The 25,974-nt window shown below is 41.7% G+C and overlaps 1 protein-coding gene across 2 annotated transcripts; it reads left to right on the top strand.

Annotated features, from left to right (window-relative positions):
* The first annotated feature begins 779 nt into the window (after positions 1–779).
* CNN3 (calponin 3) lies at positions 780–25,214 on the top strand. 2 transcript variants are annotated; one of them, XM_075759977.1, is made up of 7 exons: positions 780–1,073; positions 20,019–20,140; positions 20,581–20,647; positions 22,037–22,174; positions 22,580–22,696; positions 23,432–23,578; positions 24,114–25,214. In XM_075759977.1, exons 1-7 carry the CDS (start codon positions 1,017–1,019, stop codon positions 24,459–24,461), a joined length of 996 nt encoding a protein of 331 aa, XP_075616092.1. In that variant the 5' UTR covers positions 780–1,016; the 3' UTR covers positions 24,462–25,214. The 2 variants fall into 2 exon arrangements, with proteins under 2 accessions (XP_075616092.1, XP_075616093.1); XM_075759978.1 differs by lacking the exon at positions 780–1,073 and adding an exon at positions 1,730–2,108.
* The last annotated feature ends 760 nt before the right edge of the window (positions 25,215–25,974 follow it).

Genomic DNA, 25,974 nt, shown 5'->3' with positions numbered 1-25,974 from the left:
CCCCGCGTTGGTTCGTTAGTGCCTGAACGCAGTAGGGGAAGGAGCGACCCGCACCAGAACCCGGAGGGATTCGTGCCAACAGCACGGTGCAGAGGAACGATGAGCCCAGATGAGCCCGTCGTCCTGCTCCACCTGACTCACTGCAGCGACTTCTGCACTTTTCTTGTCCTCCCTTCTTGCGATCTCCCTGCGTTTTGCAAAGTTTCCTGTGATTTTGGAACCTTTTAAAGGAATTTCAAAAGTAGTTCGAGCCATCACGCTGTGCAAGAGAGCCGTTTGCCTGAGCAGCTCGGGCCTTTTCTAGCAGCCAGCCCTTCCCGCGGCCGGTCCCCATCTCTCCGGCGGCGGGCGGGAGGCCCCGGTCTCGCACCGGCCGGGAAGGGGCTGCGGAAAGGCATCGCCCCGCAAGGGAGAGCGGCCACCGTCCTCCTTGTCTTCCCGGCTGCTCAGCTGCGTTGTCAGTGCTGTCACACCGGTCTGGCGGGGGCTTCCCACCGCGTACCGGCAGTGCGCTAGCCGAGCCGAGCCGAGCCGAGCCGAGCCGGGCCCGTCGGTCCCTCACCGAGACCCTCCCCCCCGCCCTTCCGCCCCCCGCGGGGGCGCCGCATGCGGTAGGAGTCCGCGACGGCGGCGCATTCCGCGGCAGCCCCCGGCGGCGGTTCCCCGCGGCGGCGCTCGGTGGCAGCGGATTCTTTCCCGCTGACGTTGCCCCGCTCCGCTCCCCGCCCCGGACCAGACCGGACCCCCCCGGGCGGCACCCGGCGGGGCGGGGCCAGGCGGGGCGGGCGCCCCTCCCCCGCGGTCGCGCGCCCCCTCCTCAGGCGGGCCGGGAGGGGCTGCTGCAGCCCCGCGCCCCGATTGGCGCGCGGGCGGCTCCAACGGCCGCGGGGAGGGCGGCGGGGCCGGGCCGTGAGGGAGGGACTAGAACTTTCCGCGGCCGCGGGCGGACTCTCGCCTCAGCCCGGAGCCGCCAGCGCCTGCGACCAGCGCCCCCAGGCACCGGGGAGACCGCCGACATGACCCACTTCAACAAGGGGCCCTCCTACGGGCTCTCCGCCGAGGTCAAGAACAAGGTACGGGCAGCGGCGGCACGGGGCTCCACCGGGCTTTTGTCCGCGTCGGGCCGGCGGGGGCGGGACGGGACGGGACGCGATGCGGAGAGGGCCTTCGCTGCCTCCGGCTCCCGGCAGGGGTCCCCGCCCGCCCTGCGCAGCGGCGGCACGGGAAGGATGCTCCCGCCGCCGGCCCCGGGACAGCGCCGTCCTCTGTGGCGCCGCCCGGGAAGCTCGCTGCCGCGGCGGGGACTGGACAGTTGTCAGCGCCGGGCGGGCCCCGTGTGCGGCGCCGCGATTCGCGGCCGCGTCCCGTGCTGCCGCCCTTGCTGCACCTGCACGCGCCAGCAGCCCTGGCACGGGACGGCCCGCTCGCCCCCGCGCGGGCGCTGTCGCCTCTCCTCTCGCCGGGACCCGGCGCGGCGCTGGGGCCCGCAGCCGTCCCAAGCCCCTGCCGCGGCCGGCGCAGCGAGTCGACCTGGTCCGGTAGCGCCCTGCCCCGGCGGGGCCGGCACCGTCCACCGCTTCGCGCCGAGCAGAACGGAGCGCAGCAGATGAGACGCGCGGCGCATTCCAGCCACATGACATCATGGGCACGGGCGGCGCGCGGCCAATCGGCGTGGGCCCCGCACAGACCGCGCATTGTCTGCCCGCGCGGCCCCGCCCCGCCCCGCCCGGCGGGGGCACACAAAGGCGCGCGGGGGCGCCCGGTCTCGCGCCTCGGGGGGAGCGGACGATCGGGGGGGGGTCCCCGGCCCGGCGCTGGCGGGGCCTTCCCGGGGCTGCGCTCCCTGCTGAGAGCGCCTCGGGCAGGGAGAGCACCGAGCGGCTGCGACGGGGGCTCGTCACAGCGCCCGGTGCTTTGCTTTGAACAGCAAAAAGTCTGCGCTGACAGTGTCCGAGCCCCTGCTGCCGGAGAGGTGCGCGCCTTTTGTGCGTTGTGGTACTGAGTTGCTCTGACTTGTCTTTTGACTTTCCTCATGTTCCGTGGAACAAAAGGTGCTTATGTTAGTGTTCTGTTATGCGGACTGTTACCTCGCGGCGAGCAATTACCTGGTAAGAGGAAAAACCTTTGCAATAAATGTTACGCTGGTAAACAACTAGGGATAAGTTGGTGCTCTGTGTCTTTATTCGCAGGCTTAAATTCCAAACGTGGTATTTAATAACTGGTTATTTCACACATGTCTGTTTTCAGGCTTCAGCAAATCCCCAAATCCTGTTTTACTTGTGGCTGAGTAGAAAGGGGAGGAGGGAGCAAAGTAGTTTGCTTTAAACATTGTAATTTATGCAGGAAGTCAAAGTTAATATGTTGGAAACTTTACAAAATATACTACTTCCCCCACACACACACACCATTGGCTTTCTCAGGATGGTTGTGGGGTTCTGCTGCAAAGTTTGATGACATCATGTAACCAAATGTCTTCCAGAGAGATTCCTTTCAACGTCTAAACTCAGTGATTTATCTGTACCTTTACAGTCTAAAAAAAAAGACAATAAAACATATGTTGTGTATTATTGCATGTGAATTAAGAAGAAAGTAAATGCTGTTCTAATTTAAAAAAAATATTAACAGAATTGTGTAGGCTTACCAGTGATCCCTTTATGGGGACAAGATGGGAAGAAGTTCTTTGTTCTTTCTTTCAGTTTCTTATTGTCATCAGCTTCCTTAGGGCCTCCTGAGAGGAGAACTGCTCCAGGCCTGTGCATTAACAGAGGGTTTGAAACTGGTGTATTTCCTGCCTTTATGCAAAGGGCCTTCTACTTTATCTTGCTGAGTGGCTGTTATTTCACTCGCTTTCTCTGCTTTCTTTGATGCAAATAATCTGGAGGGATTATGTTCTGTGGCACCTTCAGTTTACTTGTATGCAGGCTCTGCTGCATTCCTTGGAAATGTCAATGCAGCAGTGCCATAAAAAATTACTCAAATGCACCAAAGACAAATTAACTCATCTCCTTTAAAATATCCAAACAAATGAAAAAACCCACCACCACCAAAAACTCCAGTGAAAAATATGGCTTTGAACTTTGAGAATGTTGCTCCTACAGTAGGAGATCAAATTTCAAAGCAATTATGTCATAGATAGATCGGGTACCTCCTATCTAGTGTCTTGCATGGATCCGTGCATTAAATATGTTTCTATTTCTCTCTGATTCCAGAGGATCAGACAATAATGTCTCTGTACATGATCAGAAATTCCTTTTCCCAAATCCTTTTGTCTTGTAAATCAAAGATTTGAAGAACAACATCTTGTTTCCAACTCTTGGTGGACAGTTTTTTGGAACTGATCTTAATCACGCTTTCTAAAATACTGACCTTCATGCAAACTATTGTGTTTTGGTGGTGGTGTTTTTAAATGGGGTGTTGGTGTAATGTTTGTATGTAGCTGTGGTACCTCCCTGCTCGAATGATGGTGAATGTTACATGCCCTCATTTGAAGTTTTCAGTGCTAATTCCCAAGCAGTGTTTTTCTGCAGAAAACAGAATGCTGCCTGAGGGCCCAGCTGTGCTGGGCAGAAAAGTCTCTTGGTTTTGGTTTTTGTTCTTTATTTTCTCATTTAGCATTGTATTAGTGTTCAGAGAGACCTCTTGTGTGTTATGGTATTTGAATAGACAAATATAACATGTCCTGATGCTTTATGAGAATTTTGTTTAATTGATGTCCCAGAGTCTGTCTCTAAGCTTAAAAATCTTTTAGTTTGGTGTTTGGGTCTCTTTCTTTCTTTCTTTCTTTTTTTTCTTTTGAGGCTCCACCCTTCTCTTGTTTTGCTCCTTACCTTAGCTCACACTGATAAGGTGTCTGGTCTCTGTTACGGGTCTCTGTTCCTCATTCCTACAAAGAAAGGATGGAATTTGCATACTGGTTCCCAGCTGTAAGGAAACTTGTCTGCATGAGAAATGTGTAGGTAGTCAAACTAGCATAATCCCTTTGAAACCAATTCCCTGTTTATTTGAGATCACAAAAGATACTTGATCTAGAACAAATATTCAGTGAGGAGCCTTCTTGGCTGATTGAAATGGATAGTTTCTGCAGGCAATAAATAATTTTCTTAAGCAATGGGAGAGTTTCTGCAGTGCATGAGGTTAGCATAGCTCGAGATGATGATGCAATTAGATAAAGCTACAAACTAATGTATTTGTCTCTGATTTACAATGGAGGTAGGTAAGAAATTAGCAGAAGCTTTTGCTCCACTGTCTCGCTGCACAAGGTGTGGAGCAAACTAGAACACTGGGCAGAAGGAGAGTTTCCAGTTCATTCAGCTGCTTCCTAGCAACTCCACCCTTCCCATGGAAATGGTATTTGATCAGGCATTTATCTTCTCCCTCCTCATGTGTTTGATACACTGCCAGCTTCAGCTCCATGTGAAAGGAAGGATGGGCAGAAATACGGTCATGTGGGGAGTTAGACTTTGCATAGCATTTGGCTATCCCGTGTCTTGACTCTAGTCTCTGACCTTCCTTCCAAGCCCCCCTCGGTCAGGAAGCTGGCACTGGTCAATACCGTTTTCCAAACTTTCTGAAGACAGGGAGTAGCTGAGGAGAGTTAGTCTGTCCCTGCTGCTGCTCCCCTGAAAGGTCAAGCGCTAGAGATATGGAAAAGGAAGGGAAACAAACTTTTTTAAACTGGAGGCTGTTGGACAAATGAAGCTGTAAACAAAGTATCTCCTATTTTGCAAGTGTGCAGTAGGGCGGTAGTAGTTCCTGCTTTCCCTCTCGAGGGCAAATACAGATTAATGAAAAAGAATTGAAGATTGTGGTGAATAATACTAACCCGTCTTAGGTATTATTATTGTGTTCCTCCTGAAACTGCTGAGGAGAACATTCTTGTACTGTATTTCACTTGCTACAGGCCAAATAAATGGATTTAATTGCTTTGTCCAGAAATTACTCTTTTGTGAATATTTTTAACTGGGAACCAGATTTGAATCATGAACTTTACGATTTTTTTTAATTAGTGATTTAATAGCTAGATGAAGTTTTGGCTACCTGTAGTTGGACTGTTAGGCCCTCTCTTTCCTCTTCCTCAACCCTCCTTTCAAAACAGTAATAATATCCTTTTCCTTCTTAAAATGTAACTGTTCCTACTCTATATTTGTTTTACCCTTCCATACTTCCTGTAGACTATTTTCCTTTAGCACACATTTAGGTTTGCTCACTGAATTTTATGAACCTCAGGTAAGAATGTGTGCTGCTCATGAAGTGTATTTCTATTAATGTTGTCTGAAATGATGTAGTAAAAATGGAGACTGTATTGGATAAAGGCAATGAAAACTTACACTTCGAGAGCACAGGTGGATATCTTTTGTGATAATAACTGACAGTATAGGATCTCTGCATTCCCCTTCTCTTGTACATAGATGTCTATATATCTTTTAAAGAAGTAACATCTTTAATTTACAAGTTTTGAATTAAATTCAGGTGTTTCGTTTAAAATAAAATCAGCCTGCGTGACCCTTTTCTGTGATACAAATTTTCAGTTTGTTACACGGAGAATAAATTAAAAATCCAGTATCTTGGTGCTGTCAGAAATACAGAAATACTTCCACTGAGATTTTACAAAGGGAATTTCAGAGGAAATAGCAGAAGGATTTTACAAGATCAACCACTGAACTTCAATTTGCTCCACTTAATTTATGGTTTCTGATAGTTGATCATAGCTCTTGAAGTCAACATTTACTAGCTAAATATCAGTTTCAATGTGCATAAGACTGAAACTTTTCTCTTCGTGTCCAATTTCTTTATTTTTTCTGAAGAACTGTGAAATTTTTTTCAGCTGGATCCAGGCTTTAGTAACAGATTTGCAGTTCAAATGAACGACTTCATAACTAGTTTTTTTTATTTATTGCCTTCCAGAAATCTCTCAGTTTGTTAATCTTCAGGCATCCTATTTTTTTAATAGTTGTTGCCAAACCTCCTTTATAATTGTAATACACAGAGATTGATGAAATGCTGAGTGAAAACTGCTGTTAGAGGTGTAGTCAAGAAATCTGTCAACTAGATGCACAGAATGTATTCAACATAAGAGACTTGTACTTAATGGTACAGTTTTGATAACTGAGTCAAAAGCAAAACTGTCCACAAAACATAAATATGACAGTGGAATAATTCCATAGCTAAACTTACAGTCAGTCAATGTTTGGCACAATAACTACACATATTGATGGAAACACATTAGTGACATAAACAATGAAAACTTGTATTTTCTCAGTTAGTCTTAAGATGCTTTTTTTAATGTATCAGCAACCAAATGATGCGAATTCTCCTGCTTATTTACAATATCCCTGCTCGTTACTTCTATGATGCATAGTTTTACCTTGACTGACAATATTAAATTTCAGTAACTTGAGTTTAACAACACTTCCTAGAAAATAGTCCTGCTGCATGCTTCCCACCACTTCCAGATCTGAGCAGAAGCCTCTTACATCTGAGAATGCGTTTGCCACCTCACTTGCTGAAACATGAGTTTAGCTTTTTGCTGGAAATTTTGCAGAGGATTTTTTTTTTAAAGCAGCCCAGTGAAACACTAGCTTTATTAAGCTGTAGTAACCTATTAATTTGTATTCTCCTAGTGTAAGATCCCTTGTGTGAAGAGTTCTGATATTGATTGAGACATTGTATTAATGCAGGAGCCCTAATCAGTAGCTACATATTTTGATTAGATTTTTTTTTTGAAGGAGGAAAGTATTCCAGCATTGGAGAATCTTAACTGCGGTGTCTCCATTCTTTACTGTCCTTCATCCTTTACTGTTTACCTCATTGTGCCTGCTCTGTCTGCTTCAGTGTGTCTAAGCCATTTTCCTCTTTCACCGTTACTGTCTCAGGACAGGTCTGCTCTCTTGAGCACGTACCAGGTATAGCTTTCCAATTCTGTGGCTTCTCCAATAGAAGTATTAATACTACAACAGTAATAAGCAGACCTACGAACAGGTACGAATGGATGGTGACGAAACCTATGTAGCATTGACTTGACAGTTCATACCTATGATACATCTTTTTATGATAAGCAGAAGCATGTAATTTGCCTTGGAAACACCTCCCTTACCAACAACTTGGATGTTAGCGCCCCTGCCATCTGCTTAAAGCCTCCTGTGTTTGTCAGCCAAGCAGTGAGCGTTCTGCATGCTTGCCCAAGCCCAGGAACAAGGAGATGCCTTCAGGAGCCCTTGCACGACCCCGCTAGGTAGACATACCCTATAACCCATTTTACTCGTCAGTAGCCCCCAAGTAGGTGAGATGAAACAAACCTGAGAAGGTGGCTACCCCAGGAACCTCTGGCAGTTGTTGCTGTAAACCACTGATACAGGAGTTAATTTCTTTTTCTCAACAGTTTAAATCCCCAGTGAACCTTGACATGTCATTGCCAAGCTGACAGTCATCTTTTGGAGTCCTCATGTGTCTCAAAACTGTCACTTGGAACAGTGTACAGCCATTCTTGAACAGCGAGACACGGATCGCTGCCCTGTGTTAAGCCCTGTGTGATAGCTGTGATTTCCAGTTCTGTGTCTTGGCTTACACAACTTTTTCTAGGAGGGTGATGAATGGCCTGGCATAGCCGGGATTAGCTCCTGCTGCCTCCTGAACATCAAAGCAGAGGTGGAGTGCTAGGCCAGTCTGCTCCTGTGCGTGCATGAGGTCAGCACAGACAGAAACTGCCAGGGCTGCTGCCAGCAAAGCGTGGCAGTGCCTAAGTAAATTGAGAGCAGGGATGTTTGCTGTAAACTTCTGTTATATTTAACCTTAGGAAGCATGCAGTGTCTGCACTTTCAGTTTTAAAGCCCTTTCTGTGAATTTATAAAATGTGACCTTATTTCTGGTGGCTTAATAAATTTTTACTAAAAGTTTTACTGGTGATAGAAAAACATAAAACTCGCTGAGGTTAATGTTTAAGGGTGTGGGATAAGCATCAAGTCTTGCATCCTTTACATGCAAGCTCACAGCATACCTTCTATAGCCAGACCGCCTCTGAAGAAAGCAAATTGAGTTTGACAGAGTCATGATGATTAAATGGGATTAGTAGTCTCAGAAAATAGAAGTTTAATTTGCATTACAGTAATGCTTACTTGTTTAAAATGTACAAATGAATGTGCTTTTTGTGTGGTTTCGGAGTTAGACTTAGTTTAAAATTTAGAGAAAAATACCTATTATATTCCTGTTGCTGAGTCAGTACCCTTAAAAGATGGATGGATGCATGCATGCATTGTTTTGGGATAATGGTACATCAGTGATTTTTTTTTTTTCCTCACCTTGTCTTTTTTTGTAAGAACATTAATTTGGAGGCTTTTTCTTGCCTCCAAATAATTTATAATTTGCCTTGGAGAATAAAGGACAGAAACTTCTTTGTACTCAGAATTGTTAGCTTCTGTAGATACGTAACACCGTATACACTCTGCATCTGACACGTCCTTTTAAGGCAAACTTTGTAGAGATTCCCATCCCCTATGGAACTGTACAGGAAAGGCCTTTAGTAAAAACAGGCTTGAGGCCAGGACACGTAGGGCAATTTGAAACAGATTTTTTCTAAGTGAGATCATGTGAAAATCCTCCTTTTTTTTCTTTAAGAGGGACTCTTTTGCTTAAAAATGCTTTTTGTAAGTATCTGATTCTAAACAACTGTTAATTTGTATAGCTATATTCAGCAAATGCTGCCTTTTGGGTAATTATTTTTGGTTTTGCAGTAATGCCTCAGAGTAATTTATGTTGTTTCTGTTTAGTGGGAATGAATTACAGTGTTTCTTTCAAAAACAGTTTTGACTTTCTTCAGGTGGGTGGTTCTATGTTTGGAGGTTTTCTTCTTAAAAAAACCAAACCAAAACACAAATCCCCTCAACAAACCCTTTGTCTCTTTTTCTTTCCTTTTTTATTTCCCCACCTTAAACCAGCACAGAGTATAGTAGATAGTAGGAGACAAGACATAATTTAACTGTAGTTGCTTATATAAAGCTGTCTCTTACCTGAAGCAGATATGATTCTGGGTGTATAAATTACAATGACCCGAAGGCTTTAGTCACACTGGAGGAGCTGGCAGTAAGAGAAGACCATTGCAGCGAGGCATGCCGTGCTGCTGTCACAGCTATGGTCTAGTGCCCAGCTTGGACTCCCACCAAACTGCCTTACCGAATCCCAGTGGCTGGGCCAAGCCTGCATAAAGCCTTGGAAGTCTGAACTGCCTCTGGTCACTGATCCTCACTCCCTCCTGGAAACTGGACTTTAACCATTTGGTGCCTTTGCTGCTTCCCTTCCAAGTCCTGACCTGGTCCTCTGTGGTCTAAAAAGGACTGTTATTGAGGACTTTGTTTAGGCAGACATCCTTTTGATTACAGAGTAATCCTTAAGAGGTAAAGTGAAATTGTATGTGGCTTGTGCATACACCCTGCAGAACTTGAACACCAAGTCTTTTCCTAGATTTGGGCAAAACCTAGATATTTCTGCACTTCATTGCTGTTCTGAAATGCTTTCATGAAGGTGGGATCTAATCTGCAAGTCCTAACTGGCTGAATTATGGATAGATTCTAAACCTTCCTACTCTGCTTTGCATGTTTGAATGATGGCTCTTCCCAGAGTAAAACTGGACATCACTACTATAAAAACCTAACTTTGCTTTCCTGCTAAGAAAGATTTCCTGTTATATTGCTTTCCTGTTGGTATTTCCACTGCTACAGCTTCTTATAGACAGAGAGCATTATCTTAGCATTCCTGGTTTTGCTTGAATAAGAGTCATTTAATTGAAAAGTATTTTTCTGTTGTCCCTAATGAATTGACTAAATGCTAGAAGCCTTCCCAGCAAAAGATAAGGCATAGCAGGCACATGCATTCGGGAGGGGATTTGGTTATATTCAAAGGTTCATGGTGAAAGCCAGCTCTTACTTTGCTGCTAACGGGGCCCCCACCACCACATTTCCCTTCTGTGCTGAGCACGGACAAAGCACGAGTCAGAGCCCAAGCCAGCACGCGCCAAGCAGGAGGATGTGCTGGAGCAGGACCTGTGCTGCAGCTCCTGGTGAGATTCCCACCGCCTGACCAGCCTGAGCTGCCGCTGCTTTGGTTAACTTCAGAACACTTCAGGGGGGGATCAGTTTGAAGTTACGTTATATATCGTGTCTGAAAGTCAATAAGCGTGAAGTCAATGAAGCATACGTAGTTCAGACATGTATCTAGTGTTCAAGACTGAATGTTCTTTGCTTATTTTTGCAAGAAGCTGTCCCCTTACCTTGCTGACATCCTTGTATTAATCACGCCCAATAAAAGTAAAAAGTACAAGTAACTTTCTAAAAAAATAAAGACTATTGCCTTCTTACTATGGTCTGTCTTGATAGCATCCTTTATCATTAATAAATGATGGTATGAAAGTGTTGTTTGTCATATGGAAAGGTACTTTTATTTGAAAGAATCCAGGAGGTTTTAATAAACAAATTAACAAAAAAAGCTGTGACATTAAGCACCAGAGATGAAGAACTGATCTGTGAATGGATGGAAAAGAATGGGGACAAAACATAACTAACAAAGAGTTCAGTCAGGGCACCTGAGCATTTTGTTCTACAGAATAATAATGGAATCTTAAATAATTGAGGATTGGGACCTCTCACCCATCATTTGGAACACAGCATTGCCCACACATACTGCTGCTTGTGTATCTCAAGCCTATGGTGAATTCAGGGGTGCAGCATAATGAGACCACAACCTAGGTTGTGGTGTCCTGGATTTTGGGTGCAGTGTATGTGTGCATCCCCCACCCACCCCTGGCAGTGCTAAGTGTTCTTTCTGCTTGTGCTTAATTGCTGAAACTGTTGGTTTAGAAGTTACTACAGGGTGTTTAATCAGAACTTCTTGCTTAAGAGTTTGACTGTCTTTCCTACTTTAACAGCAGTACTTTCTTTTGTACTTGTTATACTTCAGTATAGCAGGCTTATGGCTTGATTTTTACATAAACTACATTTTCATTAAATAAACAGTTGAGCTAAAAGTTCATCTAATCATAAAATGTTTTAAAGAAGTCTGTCCAGCCGTTTGCTATGCAGATTTTATGATTTATGTAGAACTGCCTATAGGAGCTATGTAAATTTCAAATACTCTTACTTTTCTTAGACTTCCTTCAGTCATCTTCTAAATACCAATGGTAGGCCTTTAAAGATGGATATTATTACAAAATTAAGTAAACATTTTCTAATGTGGTTATGGCCACCACTTTTTTTTTTTTTAACATCACATTAATTGTAGATCATATTCTTCTTATAACTCTTCTTATGTAGTTAAAGCACAACTTGCCTGGGTGGCCATATCCAAAATAATTTTAGATGTTTCCTGGAATATAATCAACATTGTGTATCACCTACTGAACTTGAACCAGTCAGAGATACACGCAGGAAGGGAGGGGGTGAGGTGGAGGGCAGGGAGCAGCAGAAGCAGATTATTATGTTTTGTCCCTTGCGCTGAATGCTTTTAATTTTTTTGGTGGTGGTAAAACAAAACAATAGTATGAAGCAACTGATAGGCAAGATGATCTAAACCTCCATTTCTTGTGCTTCTGCTAAGAAAACTGGATATGAGGAAAATTACCTCAACCAGAAAAACGTGCTGTGTGAATACAGAGATTTTGATGTACTATCTGTATTAAAGATAAATCTAGGCAGACTTTGCTATTCAGTAGAAGCTAAGGAACTACTTAAGAAATCACATCTTTCACCTAAATCACAAAAAACAGATTGGATTATTTTGTGCAAGGATGAAGCGGTGGTAAGAAACAGAGAAATCTGTATTTTCCTTATGAATACTTATTGCAGGCTGACAGGCAACCAAATAGGATCAGAGCAGTCAGTGGGAAACACTGAGCACCATTAATGGGGAAATGCCTGTTACCTCGGGACTGGCTGCATCATCCGGTTCATCCTTCAGTCAAGCCGATGCCTGGGATCACAAGTGGCAGTGAACAGTCAAGTGTCTGAGCTTACTGGGGAGGGGGGGAGTTGGTGCAAAAGAGGTGTGACAGCAGCAGAGGCTTGAGGTTTACTTTTGTGCTGAGAAAACGCAGCGTGGGCTGTACCTTTGCTGGAGAGGCAAAGTGCAGTTTGAGCAACATGTAGCAAAGCTTGTATTGACAGACTGCAGTTTTCTTTAGCTAACTCTTTTGAGAGGTATGTTTGAGGTACTAATTAGCCGCTTGCTACTGTAAAACATAATTCCTCTGTTTTGGTAAGTGAAGAGGGCTTGAAGAGAAGAAAAAAGGTGTGGAGAGAGACTCTGACTAAAATAATAAGATTTTGTGGTCCTATTTGGAAGGTGAAGTTGGAAGACTTGTCAACACAGTTGGACCTTGGGGAAGAGCTAGAGAGTCACGATAGAGTCTGCTTGTAATATGACATATTTTAGAAGTGTTCTACTGGGGAGAAAGATAACTAAACTTGAAAGAGTATCCAATTTCCTGCAATGCTATAGTAGCAATAAACTAGAAAAGTACTCTCAGAAGATAGAATGATTATTGATGTGACTGTTTCTGTTTGTAGGCTCCCTTTAGCCTTTGAGAATTACTCTTCCCCCAGAGTTACAGTAGAAGTTGTCGCAGGAGATGCTTACTATGAGGAAAACTAGATTGTTTTCACATTTTGGGTTGGGGTTTTTTTTTGCTGTTTATGCACTAGATTGTTCTGTTAGATATTCTTTTTCCCCTCCAAACGAGAGCAACTAGGTATTACTGAAGTCTGTCAGCACAGCAGGTTACCAGTATTTTCAGTGCAGTGCTTGGCACGTTGTTTCCAAAGACGTCACTGCTAGGGATGTTGGAGCCTGCTGTGTCGTATCAGAGCTCAAGCCAGTCATACTGGGGGGATTCAAAGAAGGAGAATCTCCTCCTTGGGGAGTAACAGGCTTTCGTGCATCGGGTTGGATCAATGCTGTCTTAGCTGAGAAGAAACTTCATTTTCTAGTGCTCTTTCAAATGAAAATAGCAATGATTTCAAATAATAGGTAGCGAATGTTACTGAAACCATGTTCTGTGAAGAAATTTAAATGGTTCGGCAATATCCAGGCTAAAGATACAGTGCAAAGGGACTTGATACCAAGAAGTAGAATGGGTGGTGGCAGGACCAGAAGGTGCTACAGTTGAAAGTGGAAGTTGATGACTAAGGAGAATTGGAGTTACAAGCCAGATAAACTGTGACTATGACAAGGAAGGAAATATGAGGAAAACTACGAGAACAGATTTGAATTGGCGTTGCAGTAGTACAGCTGCAGAGACTGAGCAGTATTCAGCACAGGGCAGGCATACATTGGGTTGTTGGTGCACTTTGAGGGAAGAGGTGGTAGCATTTGCTTCTTGCATGGTTTGCAAGTTGTCACAAAGTCATACTGGACAGCCAGGGAGTAGAACACTTAGTTCTTATAGCCTGCTGATCTAGCAACAAGCACCATGGATGACTACAGGTATCTCACTTGTAAACTTTGAAGCATAGCTTGTTCTTACTTCACGGAGTTTAAACTGGTGCCTATGGGAAGAGTGCCAGGAATTTTGAATTAATGCTCATCCATCTCTCCTTTAAAAATTGTAGCCTAAATTGTGATTTACAGAGAAAACAGATGTTGGCAAGTTATCAATTATGCTACACATAACAAAAAAATTCTGTTGAATATTAAGCAAAATGGATACAGCTGTAAATTTTTATGTGCTAAGTAGCACAGTGGGATATAGCAAGATTTTTCAATATTAGCATTAACACAGTGTATTCTCTGCCTTTCTGTACAACAGGCCATAATGACAGGAAAATAAAACCATATTCAAATACCAGGGCATACTTAATGGTGGCTTTCAGTTTTCAAAGTACTTTCCCCTTTGGTTTTCATCTGGATTTTTACATTCCCTTTACCTTTGGGTTTCTTGTGCACAAATATGCCTCTGCTGACATTTTCTTTTGCATGGAGCCCTGGTCAACATGTGTGAAATTAACAGGGAATTTTCATTTGTCCTTACAATGAAATGTCACTGGGTTGGTAACTCAAGTGGGAAGAAGCTCCACTTGACAGTAACTTTGGTACTTTGTGACTCCCTCTTCTCACACACTTTCAGTAAAAATCAAACCCTTGTATTTTCCCATTGTCTTGGGTTCTCTCAACTTAAAAGGGTATGCTATTTATTTTTTCTTTGACTAAATAACCACTTTCTTTGACTAAATAACCACTCTCTTGGCAGACAACTAGAACTGTTCTGCAAAAAAATACTGATTATGTGATTGTCACTCTCCCTCATCTCTGAAGCTGAAGATTAGATATGTAATCTATTTACACAGAATTTTAACCAGAAAGTTTTAACTCAGTTGTATTAAAAAAAAAAATCTAGAAAAATTTTGTTCCTTTCTGCTTAGGAGAGAACTTACTGTTCTGTCCCTTTTTCTTGGTCATTCACATAACCAGTGAGCTCCTAACACTTTTTTGTCCCAAGTGTTTTGCTGTGTAAATTTTAGATGTGAGATTCGGAACAGTGTTCTGGAATAGCAGGTGATGAACAGAACAGGGCAGCTCAGGTGCTGGTAGCTGGAATTCTGGAGAGTGATTTGGAACTGGCCATGTAGTCTGCCTCACTCAGAGTAAGGACTTCTGAGGAGTAAGGACTTCTGAGGAGTAAGGACTTCTGAGGAGTAAGGACTTCTGAGGAGTAAGGACTTCTGAGGAGTAAGGACTTCTGAGGAGTAAGGACTTCTGAGGAGTAAGGACTTCTGAGGAGTAAGGACTTCTGAGGAGTAAGGACTTCTGAGGAGTAAGGACTTCTGAGAGCTTCTGCCTTGATACCAGGAGATAACGATGCTTTCATCTTTCCTCATATCATCATAAAGCCTTTAAAAGGGAAGGAGAAATATCTCGTTGCAAACTAGTGCCAAGCAAATGACAAAAAAGTATCAGCATTGGCATCTTTGGCCTCTCCAAGACAAATCGCTCCTGAGGGTTGTACTTATTTCAATGCAAAGGATGTTTGTAGGCACCACTGAAACCATAAAAATTCTGTTTCAGTCAGATAGTTCCAAGCTAATAAAATTGAAAAGTTGATATAGGAACAAATTGCTGCTTAAAATGTAAACTGTACAATTTTAGGTCTTGAAAGCTAGAGTTTTCCCTTAGTTATCTTTATTTGCTTTCAGTAGTTTATGACCTAAATGTGTAAAAGTAATATTAAAACCCTTGGTTAGATATGGATTAAATTCAGTATGAGATGAGTATGTTCCCATACTTATTAGAAATCCAGTAAGCTTTCTCTACTTGATTTTTTTTTTGACTGAACAATTAGTAATTTTATGTCACTTCAAGCAAGGACATGAGCCACACCAAATTTCTCCCTATAAAGAATATTAACATCTAAAACTTAGGGCCTTATTTATTTTTCTGTTCACTTTGGTGAAAATGTATGTATGTAACCTCTTCATACACTGTCTTGGAGTAAAGTCCTGGCTACTTCTCTTGCTGTACATGGCTGTGCACTTTATTTACCTTGGAAAACAGCAACGTATGACCTATTTTGCCACACTTCTATGCATATACAAATCTTAGCTTTTGTTGACAAACACAGTTCCTATGATAGAGTAGTTCACTCACTTCAACAAGCACATGCTTTTATTGTTAAAGTTTTTGACCAGAGAGCAGTTTCTTCAAATGCTTACTAGTACTTGAAATTTAGTGTGCTGCACGTTAAAACATTTGACCCCTACTGTGGGGGCAGAAAGCCTGAAGCTTTAGTCAAAAGTTTCATCCTAACTAAGAAGCATGAGCTCTTACAACGTGATGGGTAACTCTGAAAGCTTTATCTTCTATATCTGCTTTTCAACTTACTAAGGTTTCTGTTTGTTCATCCCAGTGACTTGTAAAAAGCTATGCAGTGTGCTTAAACTCTTTCTTGAGATACTGTTATGGTATTTTTCCAGAGTAGCAGCAGCATAGACAGCTGAACTCTTAAGCTAGAGATTTGGCATATATGTAGCTCTTAGCATACAGTGTGTACTGCGTAATTTGGAAAAGATTAGTATAAAAGGACAATTGAAAGTCTGTATTATATCATTTATGGTGTGAAATACTGGTTAACATCATCACTCAAACTTAACATGCTACAGGCACATTGAGTAACTTCAAGGGACACAGGCAGATTGTTAAAGTTGGCCAACAGAACTTCACTTGTTTCCAGGAATCCATATGCTTGATAAAAACAGTGATGATTGCTGTTCTTATACTACAGACGGAGGGAGGGTTTTTACACTCTGAGAGGTCCCAAACAGGAAAGAACCACCCGAACGCGAGAGTTGGGCGTGAAGCTGCCAGAGGAATCAAGCTTAACCCGAGGATTCTAGCCTAAAGCATACATTGGCATAAATGTACGTAGATCAGCTTGTAACAGGCGACTGACACTTAACCCTTTTCCTCCCACAACCTTAGATCACCTACAATTTTGACCACTTGTATAAAGTTTAGTTTCCTTTCAAAGATATTTCTAACTATTAAATCTGTATCTCTGACGCATCAGCAAAAGGAATAGCATTTATAACTTTATATATCTTTCAAGATTTGTCAGAACAAAATAAAGAAATTAACAGTTGGCCTCCCAATAGCTGGTTTTAAACTCCTGTAAAATCTTTATATCCATTGTACAATTGAATCTTTTCTACAGTGTTCTGAAACTGTAGCTTTTTGTCATGACACTGATGATGTACACTTTGAATGAAGCTGCTTAGCTACTGCTTTTATCTTTAGTAGGTGATGTTTTCTTTTGCTGAGGACTTGTAAGATTTAAGTATCTTCCATGAAAGTTCAGTACTATAAAAGGATCAAATGTTGGCATGTAGGTCGGTAGCAATGGAAAAAGCCATAACATTTGTTCATTTATATCAAAGCTTCCAGCTTCCCCTCATAGATAGCAATCAGAAGAAAACTGGAACAACTCTGACAGATGTGGAAAATATGAAGTATTCACTAACTTACTGTTATATAACTTCTGGTTGTGCCATCGGGAGTAAAAGAGCAAAGATTCAGAGTAAGCACAATGCCTGGCTTCTGGTAGTACCTGACCTGTCACTCTCCCTGTTTAACCTCTTCTTGTCACATGTTTAAAACCAGATTCTAAAGTTTCCATGTCTCTAGCTTTTCAGGTGGATAGAGTATAATTTTCAAAGAAACTATCACCACTCTTCACTTTTTGTAACCTAGATTCACACTAGTTCAAAAATCAGAACAAAAACTTTACCATATTTAAGTCAAACTGTACAATAGTGAAGACAATTCCAAAAACTAGCAGACTTAATAGTAATGCTTTTAGTGGCAACAAGACAAGTTTCCTCATGTGTACAAGCATTTTTTACATCCTGTCTATAGATAAGCACTGTACTGATACCCCAAGACAATTTAAAACCTCATGAAAAACTAAAGATTTGAACACATGGTAAAGTACTCCAACATAAAGTAAATATTTTTCAGAAGAAGTGATAAAATTCCGTATGATTACTTCTAAGTTCCCCAAGCAATGGGGGCAGCAATTTAATATTCAGCTCAGTTTAATCTTACATAAAGAATGCACTTACTATTAAATGAGGAAAACTTTTGCCATTTTTCTGGCCTTTCTACAAATCCTGTTTCTTCTTTTGAACTGGTGTACAGAAATATATGTACATGTAACAAGATTTTGTGGGTGAGATCACTTTTGTAAGATCTCTGTAGGTTCTCTAATGTGTAAGAAGAGTATGATGCTATGTTCCAGTCTTTTGGGGATGTTTTGGCATCTTTCTCCTTTGCATAGATACTTGCACACAATAACCGTTCAAGACTGCTACTCTTCTCTTAAGTTTGATCACATAAGCCTTATTTCCATAGGAAATAAAAATAGCCATGAGAAGTAGTTTGTAAGCTGATCACCAGGTTAGGAAGGAGAAAGATGATAACCAATCAACTTCCTTATATACCTTTTTCAAGATGTTAACCTTTCTGTTAGCCCTTTGCTATTATTGCCATTGCTATAAATAAAGAATGTGGTTGTGCTGCTTCCTGTGCTAACCATAAGGGAGGTGCAGGAGGACAATCCGTCACCGAAGAGACAAAATTGCATTGGCTTCCTCTATGAAGGTGTCCTGGTTCTGTGGACTTCAGCAAGTTTTTCTAGTCTGCTTCTCAGCTATCTCATATCCAAAAGGCGTGATTAAAAAAAGCCATGACATTTTCCTCGCACTGGGCAGTATTACCTGAGCTTTCTGCCTTCGTTCTTCAATAAGAAAAGTGTATATCAATTATCTTAGACCAGCTTTGGTCTAAGCACTGAGGTACTTGTCATCTTGGGCCTAATACTGCACAAAATTTTACACCTTAATCAAGATCTGAATAAGGTAATGGCTAATAAGTTCATTAGCCTGATCTGTAACTAAGGCACCATAGCACCACTATTACAAATAGTCTAAGGAAAATAAGTATTACTCAGACAAGTTTTTGAAGTAAAGCCAGAGGTACAGGAATTTTCCATTCCCCTTAGAAGAAAAATAGAGAACAGAATACTGTAATTTTTAGTTTGGTCAGTTTGGAGTTGGGGATTACTAACGCTAGCAAAAATGCAGCAATTGCCTCTATCCAAGTAATTCAGATAGGTTGGAATTATAATCGCCTGCAGTATAAATAGCTGCTGCTATCTGGCCTTTCTGGGCTGAAATCTAAGACTATATGTAAAAAGTCTGAAATTTACATTTTGATGCGAATGGCTTTACATGAGTTTCTGGTTACAAATTTGTAAGCAACTGGTGGTAGCTGAGCTGATTTTCCATTAGAAATACTGCAAGTACATTCTGTGCTTGCCTGTCAGGTTTCTCACGGTAGCTCCTCATTCCCCTTCTTGCTTACTGACCCATGCAGGACAACTTCTAACAAAGGTGGAAAAGCATTGCCAGCCTCCACACTAGTGGAGGTTATTTATGCCAGATAACTTATTTGTTTGCAGAAAAAGTAGCAATGCTTTCAATGATCGAATCTCTTTCTCCAACTCACCGATATTGAAAAGCATTGCAAAGGTAACAAGTTTAGGCTGAAGGAAGTTGGAGCTGCTTTTCAGTCTCTTCAAGGGAGAGGGGTGATGGGCAGAGAGTGGAGTGTGGAACCCCGTTAGCTGCTCATGTTGTTGAAGTTTACCAGTTTTAAGTATTCCATTCACATGGATTGATTTCTGGTGACTGAAGCATAAACTGACACACTGAGTAGTGAAGCTCCTGGAAAAGGAGCTTTTAAGTCTCCTTGCTAACAACTCTGGGCCTCTGGTGCCTTTAACTTACAAGACCATTGCAGGTTTTCTCTCTTTGCAATTAAGACATGAGATCACAGTTTATTCTATCAGGCTTCCAGCAAGGCCAAGGAAAAGAGAAATAGTAGGCATACTAACGCTCCAGTTTAAAAAAGCCACACACACTACCCCCAGAATCCCCCACAAGATAACTTGTAATGTTGTAGCAACAAGGGGAAAACTTACTAGGTCATCTCTGTTGATGACAGCCTAGCTAAAAAAGCAATCCCACTATAATCTTTGGCTGAATACTTTCAAATCTAATATATAAAAGTTCCCATGTAGAACTCTACATCTGAGCAGTATAGCAAGTCAGACTTCTTGTGTTCATAACACACTTTTTGACTTTCTGCTGAAGTACATCTTGGGTAGAATATTTTTTTCAAAAAAGTCATCATTCCTCTGCAGTTGTCACAGTCATAGAATTCACAAGCTCCAGCAATTCTTACAGTAGGAAGAACTGTTAAGTGCTTCGAAGTGCTATTTGCAAATAAACATTTAGTAAAGCCATAAACTTTATTATAGTAAAAAGGCTAAAAGACCTACCTCTGTGCTCTGATATTTAAAATACACTTTAAAATCTAGCAATAAAATCACTGGATAAATGCTACAGCATGCTTTGAAATGGATTTGGGGGGAGAAAAGAATTGCAGTTTTCTCTTGTGAAGTAACTTCATAACTGCTTGTGTTACAGATTGCCCTGAAATACGACCCCCAGATAGAAGAAGATCTGCGTAACTGGATAGAAGAGGTTACAGGGCTGAGCATTGGTGCAAACTTTCAACTGGGATTAAAAGATGGCATAATCTTATGCGAGTAAGCATTTATTAAGTAACCTTATTTTCTACTTTTGAGGAATTAAGGAGGGACTTTCTGAAGACTCCCCTTCAAACACATCAACAATAATAGTCAACGACAGCTGGCAGTAGGGTGGGAGACAGCTTCTTTGAAACTGTGGAAAAGAATGAAAACTTTAATCTCCTTTATATTTTGGCAAAGATTTCTAAGTATTTCTAAATTTAACGGTGAAGCTCTTTTCTATAAAAATCAAATGGCACACAAAAATTTTTGTGGTCTGTTAGACTTGTTAGACTGGAGATCTGAGCTAGGCACTCTGTATAAACCAAAAAATTAACCATTTTGATGAAACTAATGCAACTAATAAAGCATGAGTGAAAATATTATATAATGCCTGCAGAGATGGTATAAGGATGAGATTCATTGTTTAAGCATTTCCCTTTTTTTCACCTCCCCAGGCTTATAAATAAGCTGCAGCCAGGATCAGTGAAGAAAATTAATCAGTCAAAACTAAATTGGCACCAGGTAAAACAAAAACCAAAACCCCCACAACTACACCTCTAACCCCTCTGACCCCCAAACAGTTCTTTTGTTCTGTATTAACAAATTTGCTGTGAATACGGTACACCTTAAATCTTAATAGCACCAAGTTTTGTATGTGATACATACGTAACAGTCAAGGCTACAGCATACATGAACAGCATCTAACAAAAAAAGCAGCTATAGCTGAGATGGCTCATAAATGGCAGTTGAGTGTACATATTTAATAGTAGTGCTTTAGCTCTTAGGTGACATTTCAGATGGAAGAAGAACACAGACCCCTACAGCAAGGCCTTTTTCTAAGTTAAAAAAAGTGTTAACTTTTGTATCAAATCACAACTGGAGTTTTCCATCCAGGCAGTTCCTCAAGGTGTCAGGTCAACAGCTTGTCTGTACCTGGACACGGGAGGTCACCATATGAAGTGTCCTCCTGAGAAAGCAGCTGGAAAGGTTGGGGAGGGAAAGGACCTGAACAGTCTCGGAAGAAACAGTTGTGTAACACAACTCAGAAAACAATATGGTGCAAACTACAGCATGTATTTTATTTCAGTGTATCCAAAATTTGATTTCTTATCAGTGCTCTATCTAGCACTTGCCCCCCTCAAAGGGGGCACTATCAAAGGCAACATGCATTTAGAACAGGTGTTGGAGGGGGTGCTGGTAGAGTTGACTGCCTTTCCTGTTGCTGGGTCTAGCTTAATGCTGCTACGTAAGCTTCTTGGGTTTATTGGCATTGAATTCTTTTAAACACAGGGGAGGATTTTTATTTTTTAAAAAAGCTGTAATACCTCTTAAGACTTTAGAAGGAAAGATGAGATTCAGTCCTTACTTCTTGTACTCCACGTTGCTTTCCAATTTCTACAGCACACAGTGCTACAAAGTGCTAACCAACCTCAAAAGCTTAGCTGAATTTGTCCCAGGAAGTGAGCAAGCTAATGCCTTCAAACCAAGTTAAATGTTGATACTATCCATGTTATTATGTTTTCGTTTTACTCAAGATTGTCAATTGCTGAAGTCAAATAGCATGGACACTATGTCAAATTTTCCAATTTGAAGCAGGTTTTAGATCAGGATTTCTCTTGGAAGGGACACAGTTGAGGCAGTTTGATCATCAAAGCATATGATTCTCACTGATGGAGAGATGCCAGGATAGATAAACCCTTAGATTGATTTCTGAAGTCAGTATTAAAAGTAATGAAAAATAATCTCAGACTTCCCAACAGTCACTCTTAACCACACCATTTTGTTCAGTTTGCACAAGGCAAAGAACTTGTGTAAAGCAAGCAAAACAAACCAACCAACACCAGAAAACTTTAAAATTAGTTTCTGAATTGAAACACTGAGTAGAAAACTAGCTCTTTTGTTTCTGTTTAGCTGGAGAACATTGGGAATTTTATCAAAGCCATCCAAGTCTACGGCATGAAGCCACATGATATTTTTGAAGCAAACGATCTTTTTGAAAATGGAAATATGACTCAAGTACAGACTACTTTAGTGGCACTAGCAGGCCTGGTAAGTATTTGTACCCCTGGAATCGGCACAAATCCACGTTCCAGTCCAGATGCACACTTACCACTCGTGTAAATACAGAAAACAGCATACAGGAGGGGATAGATACTACTGTGAGTCAGACGTACTGCAGAGGTTTTACTTCAGAGGGCTGTGTCCTACTGCATGCCTCCAGGGAAGGCTTGGAGTTCAGAGTGAGGATTCTTGGCTGCAGGTGGCCTTGCCCTGGAGCTGCGTGTGCATACACAGAACTGGGGAGGCTCACAGAACTCTTACCTTCTCTCATAAGAGAGAAACCTGCTTGTGGCATTATTTGAAAGCCCAGGGTCAGGGCCATAAAGCTAGTGTTCCAGTAGCGGAAAATATGCCTTAAACACTGAATACTCTATCTTCCCTCTCCCTAAATAGGCAAAAACTAAAGGTTTTCATACCACAATTGATATTGGTGTCAAATACGCAGAGAAACAAGCACGAAGTTTTGATGCAGGAAAACTAAAAGCTGGACAAAGTGTAATTGGCCTGCAGGTAAGTATGAAATTCAATTTTACGGTTAATCTGTTATATTTGAGAACAACTTTCTTGTTTTGATTAACCAATATATTGTTTATGCAAAACTAGCTGCAGAATTACAATATATTCTTATCGTGGAAGGAGGTATGAGGTTTTAATTCTTGAAAGCAGTTGATTAGTTTTATAAGCTCAAGTGACTGCCTGGAAGGTTTTTCTGTTTGTTTTACATCTGCAATAAGATTGGTAAGGAGGAAAGGAGCAGCTAATATTAGCAGTATCATCTCTGTCCCCTAGAGTGGTTTTAAAGTAGGAGTCTTTGGATAGCTGAAGCTCCTTGTATGGTAAAGCTTTTTCCCCTCTCCACTTTGCTTAATAGTCATAAACCCAAAATTAACTGGCATAAAACCTTAAAATTCCCATGGTAGAGAAGTTGCGGCAGTGTAATTGAATCATTACTGTCCAGGGTCAAAGTTCATTGTTACATTTTGATGTGTACATCCATTCCAATTGCACATGCAGTTGGGCAAATGCCTTAGGATGACAGTTGCCTTTATTTTTCTATTTGAAGCTCAGTATGGAGAAAGGGTAATTTATTACAGGTAGTGGTCAAGCTACGTGAGGAAAGCATGCACCGTGATTACTTTTTCCATCAGCCATCACAGTTACCAACCATATTTGCTTCCTTTGCCTGTGCTTGCTGTACAAATAAAAATCACCTTTTCTGTCCTCCTCTTCCTTCCCCCAATAAAGATGGGCACCAACAAGTGTGCCAGCCAGGCAGGCATGACTGCTTACGGAACTAGAAGACACCTCTATGATCCGAAAATGCAAACTGACAAGCCATTTGACCAGACCACGATTAGCCTACAGATGGGCACTAATAAAGGAGCCAGTCAGGTAAGCAGGACTGCGGGTGACGCAGTCTGGGAGAGCCCGGTGGGATAGGAGGGTCTGCGAGTTGCATGCAGTAGCAGAGTCTAATTGGCAGCAGTGAGAGGGGGCAGTTCAGCTGTGTTTTTATGCAGTAACTGAAGAACTTGAATTTCTTATCACAGTGTTCTGTGCTGAGTATCGTAAGGCACAAAAATGCCCTGGTGTTTCTAGAATTGCCATCTGGCCGTGTTATACCAGAAGAAAACAGCAACTTCATTGCAAGTACTAACTAGACAGATGCAAAAAAGAAATTGCTTCCTGGGTACTACCTCAGTCCGAACGCTTAGTATATTCTCTCCACAGAGGACAATAGACTGGACCTTTCTGCAAGGACTTCTGTGACTTACCCTACTAGTGAACACATGCTGCTGTGCTATGTTTTGTTATACTTTAATTCCTACTTTCTAGCACTTCAATAAGATGTACCAGTTGTAATCATAAGTCTAGCAATCACAGCTCTCGACCTTCTTACTGAACCTCTACAATCCTGTTTTATTAGGCTGGTATGCTGGCACCAGGTACCAGGAGAGACATCTACGATCAGAAGCACATATTACAACCTGTGGATAACTCAACTATTTCATTACAAATGGGTACCAACAAAGTAGCTTCACAGAAGGGAATGAGCGTGTATGGGCTTGGACGACAAGTGTATGACCCCAAGTACTGTGCTGCACCAACAGAACCTGTCATTCATAATGGCAGCCAAGGAACAGGAACTAACGGGTCAGAAATCAGCGATAGCGATTATCAGGCAGAATACCCAGATGACTATCATGGAGAGTACCAAGATGACTATCAAAGAGATTACCATGGTCAGTACAGTGACCAGGGCATTGATTATTAGCTTTGCATCAGAATTTCAGTATTAGTCCATTATTTTATTCAGTAAGAACGAAGCTAGCCTTGTGGAATTGTTACCTGTCTTTCCTACACACTATGCTTAATGTACCTAAAGAAATACTGCCTTACGTACATTCCTTTTTCCTTTCTCTGCCCTTTCCCTGTCTAGTTGCCTTTAGTGCTGTAACAGTTGTAGTCTACAGCATAAACAATAACTGCATATGAAGTAAAAGGAATACTGTGAAAGGGGGAGTGCTCTTGTACAGTCTAATAAGGAGCTATGCATTTTCACAATCTCTAAAGTAGGTATTTACATACCACAGTAAGCCTTCATTTTATATATTTACAGCTTTTCTGTTTTCCAGATGAGATAAAAGAATTTCATGCTTACAGTTAAATGGGGTCTTTGCCAATTAAACCTAAGATATCACATTAGTGATCTAAATATCATTACTAGGTTTCTAAGGTATTGTTTGCTAATGGTAAGTCCTGCATTAGACATAAGCGTGCATTTGTGATTTCTATTCATTCCATTATCAACACTGACCAAACTTAGAAATAGTTGTCTTACTAAAAAGGGAGCTTGTACAAAGTCTTGAGCCAACAGAAGTCCCATGATTGATGGTGCATTTACCTTTTATTGTGCCATAATATATCCATGTAGAAATGCTTTTTCTTCCTTGAACTGTATTTATTGCCACACTTCTCAAACTGATCCCAGTGTATTTTTATAAATAAATATTTTTTCTTAAAGGTATGTAGAAGATCCTGTCTCATTTGTTATGCTACCATTCTTAACGATTAGGTGCCCCAAAAATTATTCCCAAATCAGCATCACCTTTGCCTGTGTTAAGGGTAATGTAGAACTGCTATCTGTTGCAGTTTGGGTTTTCTTTTCCATGGGATTTAATCTAACAACTTTGTAAAAAAAAAAAAATCTCCTGGGAGCAAGTGACAGTGACTTAACAGGAAAGGAATGTAGCTCCTTTACATCAGAGTTCACTTCCCTCTACATGACTGTGAGGTTATGGCTAGAGATCCTTAGCTGTTCACTACATCCCTGCCTTTTTCTCATGGCAAATGAGGAACCACACACTTAGCACTGCTTCTGCTTCAGCCCACTGCCTTCATACCATCACTGTCAGAATTCAAAACACCCTTTAGAGTCTTTGCGTCTGCTGGTCTGCAATCTGAGTTCTTTAGTTACTGATAGCAGAGCTTTATTCCTAAGTGGAAAATGCTTTCTTCCTCACCACGGAGTGCAGACAGGCTGTACTAATTTACCTGGGCTGTTTTTAACAGAAAAAAAAGAGCATGCTACCAATGGGGCCACTGTTGTTTACTTTTGTAAAATTAAAAAAAATAAAGATACTTTAAAAGTATTTAGTGCAGATTAAACTTATTTATATTAACATATAAAATGTTTTATCCCTCAAGACTAGAAATTGTGCTTTGCTCCATTAGTTTCTATTATTTTTGGGTGTGGGGACCTGTCTTTCAACTGACCTATTTGTTGA

Source organism: Balearica regulorum, chromosome 8 (genome assembly GCF_011004875.1).
Source record: "Balearica regulorum gibbericeps isolate bBalReg1 chromosome 8, bBalReg1.pri, whole genome shotgun sequence".
Lineage (NCBI taxonomy): Eukaryota > Metazoa > Chordata > Aves > Gruiformes > Gruidae > Balearica > Balearica regulorum.
This window is presented reverse-complemented; position numbering and strand designations above follow the sequence as displayed.

Coding starts and splice junctions, on each gene's coding strand:
- CNN3 (XM_075759977.1), top strand. CDS start 1,017: ATGACCCACTTCAACAAGGGGCCCTCCTACGGGCTCTCCGCCGAGGTC. Junction 22,175..22,579: donor TAGTGGCACTAGCAGGCCTG/GTAAGTATTTGT, acceptor CTCCCTAAATAG/GCAAAAACTAAAGGTTTTCA. Junction 22,697..23,431: donor AAAGTGTAATTGGCCTGCAG/GTAAGTATGAAA, acceptor CCCCCAATAAAG/ATGGGCACCAACAAGTGTGC.